Genomic DNA, 10,724 nt, shown 5'->3' with positions numbered 1-10,724 from the left:
CGAGTACATGGGTGACTTCATCTTCGACACCTTCCAGCCCTTCCACTTCTACCACGACGACCACGTCGACTACTTCATCCCCGACCTCGCCAACATCAACCCCAACCACCCCAAGGAACTGTACATGGGTGGGTAACAAATAGCAAGAAAATATATAATTTTAAGTGTTAATTTAACATGTAAAGGTGATTTCTGTGTATGTGAGTTTGTGTGTTTGTGTGTGTGTGTGTGGGTTCTGTGTGTGTGTGTGTGTGTGTGTGTGTGTGTGTGTGTGTGTGTGTGTGTGTGTGTGATAGAGACTGACAGAAGGAGATATGCACATAACACAGAAACGCACAGGCACATACACAAACACGCACGCACACGCACACACACACGCACACACATACACACACACATACACACACACACACACACACACACACACACACACACACACACACACAGATATATATCTATATATATATACGACTAGTGTCTGTCTGTCTGTTCGCGATGCACGGCCAAAGTTCTCGGTGGATCTTTTTCAAATTTGGACACCGTATTCAGCTACACCCCGGACACAACCTCATCGGTTGGGATCCACTACCAGTAACTCTTCCTTATCTTCTCCAGTGTTTTCAGCCGCGATTATCTCCCTTCCTCCGTGTGGCGTCAATCCAAATTCCCGTTACTACGTTACTATTTTTAGAAGGTCACTGCACGTTACTATTTTTAAAAGGTCTCCAAGTGTTTTGCGCGTTTATCTCCTTTCCTTCGTGCAAAGCCGGGTCCCAGGTGCAGCCTGGTAATGGTATTCGGCTCTACTTCTTCCCGGCGAAGCCGGTACCCGGCGAAGCGGGTAATCATCTAGTCTATATATATATATATATATATACTAGAATGAATACCCGCTTCGCCGGGTAGCCGGCTTCGCCGGGAAGAAGTACTTAGAGCCGTACGCCGGCTTCGCCGGGTCCGAACAATGGACCCGCCAAGCTTAGGTCCCTCCCAGATTCGTGGAATGGGAACAGCACGAAAATGATTCAGTGGCCATAATGCCATTCCTGACCATATCGAGTCCCATCCTCGTCGACGAATGTAACCGTGTTAATCACCTTTGGAGGCGAACTCCACTCAAACAGGATTAAGCAATTTAGAGCTTATCTGTAAGCCCTTTTGAACTGTTGTGGCTTCTCAAAGGAAGGCCAGTACATACAAATACACAAAAGCCGCCAGACCACATCACAAACAGAACTGAACAATCCCCAGGTGTTGCTCACATAGAGAGACACACACACACACACACACACACACACACACACAAACACAGAGAAGCCGTATCTATAGAGAGAAAGATGACAGTGTATTTTTCGCGTGGCTATAAATTGATTCGACCTTTGCACTTTTACAGTGAGGATAATTTACGGGTCCAATTTACGTTCTGGACACTGCGGTGACCTTCTAAAAATAGTAACAGAACGCCGGGAATATCCGAAGATGCCCCACTCATACTATAGTGCACCATACGAAGGAAGGGAGGTAAACGCTGAAAACCTGGAGAAGATGAGAAGATAAGGAAGAGTTACTTATAATGGTGAAATGAACACAAAAACCAAAATCGGTTCAGAGCTGCGCGCTGAGAGCACGTGTTGAAATATCTCATCGATGATATTGTGTCCGGGGTGTAGCTGAATACGGTGTCCAAATTTGAAAAAGATCCACCGAGAACTTTGGCTTTGGTGTGTCGGTATGGGGGCCCGGGTAGCTGAGGTGGAACCAAAATCTGTTCAGCGCGCACAAAATCGGTTCAGCGCTGCGCGCTGAGAGCACGTGTTGAAATATCGACCAGGTTGTGTCCTGTCCCGGGTCTACCTGAATATGCCCACCAAATTTGAAGCAGATCCATCGAGAACTTTGGCCGTGCATCGCGAACTCACACACAGACACACACACAGACACACACACAGACACAAGTCGTATATATATATAGATATATGCATCTGGACGTTTGCGAGATTGTGTTTGTTTTACCGTCTGCCTTCCCTCCCCCCCCCCCCCCCCCCCCGTCCCCACCACCCTGCCACCCAACCAACCTCCCACTCCAATTTTCAAATAACTTCATCCCTAGTACACATCGATATGCACAGATTACATAGAAACGCTGCCTCTGGCGAACACACCCGAGGTTTTTGGCCTGCACCCTAACGCTGAGATCGGGTACTATACGTACGCCGCAAGAGACATGTGGAGCAACCTTGTGGAACTGCAGCCACAAACCGGGGAGACGGGCGGAGGCATCAGCAGGGATGAGTTCATAGACAAGGTAAATATTCCTCCGTAATTGTCTAAAAAATAACCACACCAGACAAACAAATAAGGCAAAGAAACAAATTAGACCAGGGAGACAAGCGGAGGCATCAGCAGGGATAAGTTCATAGAAAAGGTAAATATTCCTCCTTAATTGTCCATAAAAAAAAAGGCACCAGACAAAAATTAAGAAAAAGACAACTATCAATGTTGTCGTTTCGATGAACGCCTAGTTTGAACTTGGGATTGTATTCTTTTCTGTTACATTTGAAATTACGTCACTAATTGTTGAGTGTCTGAAACATACAATAAACGTTATTTGCATATTTGACCAAAGTATAATATTTAATATGTTCAACAGATCAAGACAGCCATTGTTCCCGGTGTGAACCATGACCGTCGAGATCTGCGTCAAAAAGTCATTTTTGGTCAAAAATACAAATCACATTTATGTATCGATCAGTCAGAATTCCTTTTATTTTGTTCGATTTAATCCACACAAACATGCACTCTTTTGCAGTCTCGGCTTGCCGCCGAAATAAGAGTTTTAGTCGGCTTCTGACGTCACATGGCTCAAAGAAGGGAAATATAATGGTCAATCGATACAATTATAATTTATTTTGTCCTTAAATCCAAAAACAAATAGACTGCCAACGTTCCTAAATTCAGAATCAATAAATAAGAAAGGTATGTTGTTGGAACGTTTCATTATTAACAAAACGTAACGTTTTGTTTTGTCAATAATTAAACGATCCAACAACATACCTTTCTTGGTTTTTTTTAATGTATTTTGTCCTTGTTCAGATTGCCACAGACATCCTGAACAAGCTGCCGGCAGTGTTCGAGATGGACAAGATCCGCAAGAAGCTGGGCGTGGACATCTCCCCCACCACAGTGGTGTTGCTGCAGGAGCTGGAGCGCTTCAACAAGCTCATCGTCAGGATGGGCAGCTCGCTCGCCACGCTCAAACGGGTCAGTGTTTACTTCAAATTTTCTCTTTTTCTTTTTTTCTCTCATCGGAATGAGCTTATGTACATGTTGAAACAGTTTGCATTTCTTTCTTTTTCTTGTATTTCTTGTTTCATGTACCCCCTTGAGGTTTTTTAAATGCATTCTTTGCCTTGCCTTACCTTGCCTTGCCAGTTGAGCGTTGGTCGTTGAATACAACACGCCAACAGTACATTTCTACGTTCTACGATTACTTAAGGCGGTCCTTGATTGTGATTGTGGCCAAAGAGGATTTCACAAAGACTTCACAAAGACCTCACGAAGTTATGTTTTACTGAAGACTCAGTACTAACGCTTCGTGCGGCCAGCTTCGAGAAGTAAAGTTCGCGTAGTCGATTTCGCCCAGTTAATTTGAGGCTTTAGGCTTATTGCTGTCCCTGAAAATGGAAGCTCAAATGGGCGATATTAGGCCCTGAGGGAAAAGGGCTAAGAGAACGAAATGCAAATGGTGTTGTCAGGTGATGGCTGTTTTGCGTGCATGCCAAGAGTGGACAGGTGGGGGGGGGGGGGGGGCATACGAGATACATTCATTGTCAATCTTATTATCTGTTTAGTTTCCTACCTAAACTTTAGAAACTATTCACATACGGCGTAAATCACTTAAAGAAGTTCCTTTAAACCAAATATACATGACATTACAAACGCTCCAGGACTTCCTTAATTGAGCCCGAAATTGATTTCGCGAAGACTTTGCGAAGTAAAAATGCAGTGCCAAAGCTTCGTGCAACGAACTTCCTGACGTAGACTTTGCCCATTATTTTAATATCAGGCTTTAGGATTTAAACAAAATGCTTTTAATTTAAACATAAAAAAAATCTATTTTAGATATTTTCATGTGTCTTTACCCATGTCGGCTTCTTTGTAACTGAATTAGTCCTCAACCTTAACGTGACATTTGCAGGCGTTGGCAGGAGAGGTGGGGATGAGCAGTGAGCTGGATGACGTAGCCAAGAGTCTTTTTAATGGCGTCATTCCCTACATCTGGCGCCGTCTGGCCCCCGAGACGCTCAAGTCGCTCGGCAACTGGATGATCCACTTTGAGAGACGGTTCAAGCTCTACGATGGATGGGTGAGGTTCTTTTCTTCTTTTTCTCAGTTTATTGTATTACCTGCATGAGTATGTTGGTGTTGGAGAGCTGACTAAAAAAACGATGGTGCGAAGTGCACATTTTGCTGTCACTTGTTTAGCTATGGATTTGAATCATCATCATCGTTATCGTCGTCGTCTTCATCACAGCCATCAGCATCGTCATCATCACAGCCACCAGCGTCATCATCACAATCATCATCACCATCACCATCACCATGGTCATCATCATCATCATCATCATCATCATTATCGTCGTCGTCGTCGTCACCTGCACCACAACCACCATCCTCGTCGTCATCAACTTCAACTTCATCATCGTCGTCGTCGTCGTCATCATCAACATCATCAGCAGCATAATCATCAGTATCAGCATCAGCATAATCACCTACACCACAACCACCATCGTTCTAACTGTCTTACAGGTGACCGACGTTGAACCGTCAGTGATGTGGTTGTCGGGTCTGCACATCCCCGAGTCCTACCTGACGGCCCTCGTGCAGGCCACGTGCAGGATGAATGGCTGGCCGCTGGACAAGTCCACGCTCTATACCTCCGTCACCCAGTGGGCTGACCCCGAAGACGTCACGGAAGTGGCGTCACAAGGTAAAAATGACGTCACCTTGTGTGTGTGAGGATAGGGTTTTGGTGGAGTCGAGGTCATTTTATAGTAGTTGAAAAAACGAGTTGACCGTTCACATTAATTGACAACGTTTGTCTTGGCAACTTATCACCTACTTATCGCTGACAAAAGTCGTTTCAAAATCGGTTGAACATCTTCGAAGTAAACAGCACGTTAGATGGGTGAATCACGAAAAACACGAGTAATGTTGTAAAATGATGTATTTACGATTAAGGAGTGATGAATGTGCATATTTGCCTTCTCTAAGTCACACGCAGTGCGGAGTGTTGCTTCCCTTGTAGATGAATGGAACAGCAAAGACATGTTTCAGTAAACACGTGCATGCCGACATTCTGGTTGAAACGCATTTTACAGTCAGTATTTCAAAGGATTCCCCATCTACAGCAGCACTCTTGCACACTATTTACAAGCAATCACTTTTATTCGCTTTCTTTAAATATTGAGGAAATGGGAAGGGTTCCGTAACCTTGAAAGTGCCTTGTCGCCTCAAATATCTGTTGGTTGAGGATCTGCTTTCAGCCTGATATTAACTGGGCGAAGTCAGCTTCAAAAGCTCGCTACCCAAAGTTTTGACACTGAATTTTCGGTAAAAAGACTTTGCCAAGTCAACTTCGGGCTCTTTTAAGGACAGCCTTTAGAGACTTTGTTCACGGTCTTACCTGAGTAGGACAGATAATGGTTTTGAGCATCGTCATGAACACGTGTATTGTGTGTAGGGACGTTAATGGCTTTGAACATCTTCATGAACACGTGCATTGTGTGCAGGGACGTTAATGGTTTTGAACATCTTCATGAACACGTGCATGGTGTGTAGGGACGTTAATGGTTTTGAGCATCGTCATGAACACGTGCATTGTGTGTAGGGACGTTAATGGTTTTGAACATCTTCATGAACACGTGCATTGTGTTTAGGGACGTTAATGGTTTTGAACATCGTCATGAACACGTGCATTGTGAGTGGGACAGATAATGGTTTTGAGCATCTTCATGAACACGTGCATGGTGTGTAGGGACGTTAATGGTTTTGAGCATCGTCATGAACACGTGCATTGTGAGTAGGACAGATAATGGTTTTGAGCATCTTCATGAACACGTGCATTGTGTGTAGGGACGTTAATGGTTTTGAGCATCTTCATGAACACGTGCATTGTGTGTAGGGACGTTAATGGTTTTGAGCATCGTCATGAACACGTGCATTGTGTGTAGGGACGTTAATGGTTTTGAGCATCTTCATGAACACGTGCATTGTGTGTAGGGACGTTAATGGTTTTGAGCATCTTCATGAACACGTGCATTGTGTGTAGGGACGTTAATGGTTTTGAATATCGTCATGAACACGTGCATTGTGTGTAGGGACGTTAATGGTTTTGAATATCGTCATGAACACGTGCATTGTGTGTAGGGACGTTAATGGTTTTGAGCATCTTCATGAACACGTGCATTGTGTGTAGGGACGTTAATGGTTTTGAATATCGTCATGAACACGTGCATTGTGTGTAGGGACGTTAATGGCTGTGAATATCGTCATGAACACGTGCATTGTCTGCAGGGACGTTAATGGCTTTGAACATTTTCATGAACGCTTGCATTGTGTGTAGGGACGTTAATGGTTTTGAACATCTTCATGAACACGTGCATTGTGTGTAGGGACGTTAATGGTTTTGAACATCTTCATGAACACGTGCATGGTGAGTAGGGACGTTAATGGTTTTGAACATCTTCATGAACACGTGCATGGTGTGTAGGGACGTTAATGGTTTTGAACATCTTCATGAACACGTGCATTGTGTGTAGGGACGTTAATGGTTTTGAACATCTTCATGAACGCTTGCATTGTGTGTAGGGACGTTAATGGTTTTGAACATCTTCATGAACGCTTGCATTGTGTGTAGGGACGTTTAATGGCTTTGAATATCGTCATGAACACGTGCATTGTGTGTAGGGACGTTAATGGTTTTGAACATCTTCATGAACGCTTGCATTGTCTGCAGGGACGTTAATGGCTTTGAATATCGTCATGAACACGTGCATTGTGTGCAGGGACGTTAATGGTTTTGAACATCTTCATGAAGACGTGCATTGTGTGTAGGGACGTTAATGGTTTTGAACATCTTCATGAACACGTGCATTGTGTGAATGGTTTTGAACATCTTCATGAAGACGTGTATTGTGTGTAGGGACGTTAATGGCTGTGAATATCGTCATGAACACGTGCATTGTGTGTAGGGACGTTAATGGTTTTGAACATCTTCATGAACACGTGCATTGTGTGTAGGGACGTTAATGGTTTTGAACATCTTCATGAACGCTTGCATTGTGTGTAGGGACGTTAATGGTTTTGAAATCTTCATGAACGCTTGCATTGTCTGCAGGGACATTAATGGCTTTGAATATCGTCATGAACACGTGCATTGTGTGTAGGGACGTTAATGGTTTTGAATATCGTCATGAACACGTGCATTGTGTGTAGGGACGTTAATGGCTTTGAATATCGTCATGAACACGTGCATTGTGTGTAGGGACGTTAATGGCTTTGAATATCGTCATGAACACGTGCATTGTGTGTAGGGACGTTAATGGCTTTGAATATCGTCATGAACACGTGCATTGTGTGTAGGGACGTTAATGGCTTTGAATATCGTCATGAACACGTGCATTGTGTGCAGGGACGTTAATGGTTTTGAACATCTTCATGAACACGTGCATTGTGTGTAGGGACGTTAATGGTTTTGAACATCTTCATGAACACGTGTATTGTGTGCAGGGACGTTTGTTTGCGGCCTGTACCTGGAAGGGGCTGGGTGGGACGTGGAGAACAGCTGCCTCATCCGCCAGAGACCCAAGCAGCTCATCCAGGAGTTGCCCGTCCTCAAGATCATCCCCATTGAATCTCATCGCCTCAAACTGCAGGTAGGAAATCAAGCCTCAAATTAACTGGGCCAAGTTTACTCCGCGGAATCTGCTTCGCAAAGCTGGCTTCACGACGCTCTCTCTCTCTCTCTCTCTCTCTCTCTCTCTCTCTCTCTCTCTCTCTCTCTCTCTCTCTCTCTCTCTCTCTCTCTCTCTCTCTCTCTCTCTCTCTCTCTCTCTCTCTCTCTCCCCCCCCTTCTCTCTTCCCCTCTCTCTCTCTCTTCCCCTCTCTCTTTCTCTCCTTTTCTCTCTTAGCCACACACACACACACACACACACACACACAAACCTCACACACATACACACACACATACCACCCATTGCACTTCGCTCATAGCGGTTACAAAGTATGTTTGAATACAGGCTGGACAGCCGTGTGAGAAGGGTACTTTGTACTCGGAGAACGTACTCTGAGCAGGCTGTGTAGCTCAGTCTTCGGGTTGCTTTGTGATGATAGGCCCCTGTAGCCGCTCTGAAGCTATATATAACGATGGATGCTGGGGAACGCTCAGCCCCCACTATCACAGCTACTGTGATCAATACCCTCATAATTTGTGAGGTACACATACAACGAAACCCTCAATTACTGAGAGGTGCTTCAACTCAATCTGCCTCACATTAAGAGAGCAACAGCCCAACCAAGGGCAGTATATACGATCTTCTCATTACCAACAGGCAAAACAGCCTAGATTACCGATCTCTACAATACGTTCACCTTCATTGGGAACGCTCAGCCCCTACTATCACAGCTACTGTGATCATAACCCTCATAATTTGTGAGGTACACATACAACGAAATCCTCAATCACTGAGAGGTATTTCAACTTAATCTGCCTCACATTAGGAGAGCAACAGCCCAAACCAAGGGCAATATATATACGATCTTCTCATCACCGACAGGCAAAACAGCCTTGACTATCGATCAAAGAGTACACTCTTTGTACCGATCTCTACAATACGTTTACCTTCATTGGAAACGCTCAGCCTCTACTATCAAAGCTACTGTGATCATAACACTCAGATCTTATGAGGTACACTACAAATCATACATGAATGATTATCTGTTTGTGGAGAAACAAAATAATGAGATGGGTTGAACAAACAACTACACCACTCCCCATATACCATTAATACACATAAAAATACGGAATAAACCCGTTAAAGGAACAGTGACATTTATAATCACTGAGCCTCATATAATCCTCAATCACTGAGAGGACATTTGGGTAATCAACCACCAGTACATGCAAGTACACCCCAACAAGGGAAATGAATAATAGTCATCTATAAATGATTATTCTCAATCGAGAAACAAGATGATGAGGATATGGGTTTGAATAGTTGTCCCCTGACGAGGCTACCTTTCAGTTTCCCCCCAAAAAACTCTATAAAATCACATTTTCAAAGAAGTTGTCCTGACAGCTTGAAACTGTAAATCTTGCCAAAAAGTACCATCTTGGGGAGAGGTACTTAGGGATCTCTGGGCTGCCTACTACATTTGCCGGGTTTGGCAGACCCTAATTGATTTTTACCCCCTATTATACTGATAACTTATTACTGATTTACTCATTAAACTTTTCACGCCAAAAGATCAGTCTCTTTTGCTGCAACCAAAAGACGACAGCTGTCAATAATATTTACATCACTTAATCAAATATCTAGCAGTTATTTTAACTTACCTGAGTTTGAGTTTTAGAGCTGGACTGTCGCAAGGTGCAATGTCAAAGAAGCCTCGTGCGCGAATAAAGACTCCCGCGATACTTGCTGCGTTTTCAGTTACGGTAGTTAACTCCCTTTTGCGTCGTTTTTTCACTGGGAAACCATTACAAAACATTGCATATTAAAATGTTTTGCCCCAGCAGAAGAAATGTAACGGTATACATGTATCCCTTTTAAAAAGTATACGTATATGTTCATGCTAAACATGTCTCACTCTTGTTTTTGTTTTTCTTGATTTGCCTGTAAACAAAACGAACTGGGCGGCACAATTATTTCGGCAACTTGCCGCTAGCGCACGCGCGGAGTTTGCGATCCTGTCTAATAATCTATGATCTGACAAAGAGTAACTTTGTTTTGCTTTTATTTTGTAGGACGGACGGTGGAAAGGGGATGGGGGGTGAGGGGGGGGGATTGTCGTCAAGGGGGCGTGTCAGTTGCTCTGCAGACGCTCTGCAGTTTTTGATTGGCTGCGAGTGTCGGAGGCTGTCAGCTGGACCAGAGTCCACTTTCAAAGTGCATTGTAGAGACGAGATGTGCAAGCCGGTAGGCGGATGCTCCGCAGACAGCCCGGCCAAGGTACACTTTCGAAGTATCGAAGTATACTTACCCACGGCTACTCAGCCGTGTATTTGACATACTTTCAATCCGCTATGAGCGAGGTGCAATACCTCCACATACACACACACACTCACACACACACACACACACACACACACACACACACTCCAACCCAAAACACCTAACTTCCCTCCGTGTGTTATATGTGATTTCAGAACACTTTTCGCACACCAGTGTACACTACGTCACAGCGACGGAACGCTATGGGCGTGGGGCTGGTGTTTGAAGCCGACCTGTCCACTTCTGAACACATCAGCCACTGGGTGTTGCAGGGCGTCTGTCTCATCCTTAACACCGAATGATCACCTTGTTGAACACTTTGTTGGGCACAGATTGAACACTTTGTTAAACACTTTGTTGAACACCCTGTTGAACACTTTGTTGAACATTGGTTGAACACCTTTTTGGACGCTGAGTGAACATCTTGTTGAAAATATTGTGGAACACCAT

At 44.2% G+C, this 10,724-nt stretch overlaps 1 protein-coding gene across 1 annotated transcript; it reads left to right on the top strand.

The window, feature by feature from the left end:
* Nucleotides 1-7: 7 nt before the first annotated feature.
* Nucleotides 8-4,932, top strand: LOC138977148 (dynein axonemal heavy chain 10-like; the record flags this gene model as incomplete). The annotated part of the gene is made up of 5 exons (XM_070350057.1): nucleotides 8-128; nucleotides 2,130-2,305; nucleotides 3,094-3,261; nucleotides 4,199-4,366; nucleotides 4,810-4,932. Coding segments are annotated over exons 1-5 (756 nt in total), but the record flags the coding sequence as incomplete, so codon positions are not given.
* Nucleotides 4,933-10,724: the final 5,792 nt, after the last annotated feature.

The sequence above is a fragment of the Littorina saxatilis genome, linkage group LG9 (genome assembly GCF_037325665.1).
Source record: "Littorina saxatilis isolate snail1 linkage group LG9, US_GU_Lsax_2.0, whole genome shotgun sequence".
In the NCBI taxonomy this organism is placed as follows: Eukaryota; Metazoa; Mollusca; class Gastropoda; order Littorinimorpha; family Littorinidae; genus Littorina; species Littorina saxatilis.
The sequence above is the reverse complement of the archived record's forward strand: the minus strand, read 5'-3'. Positions and strand labels throughout refer to the sequence as shown.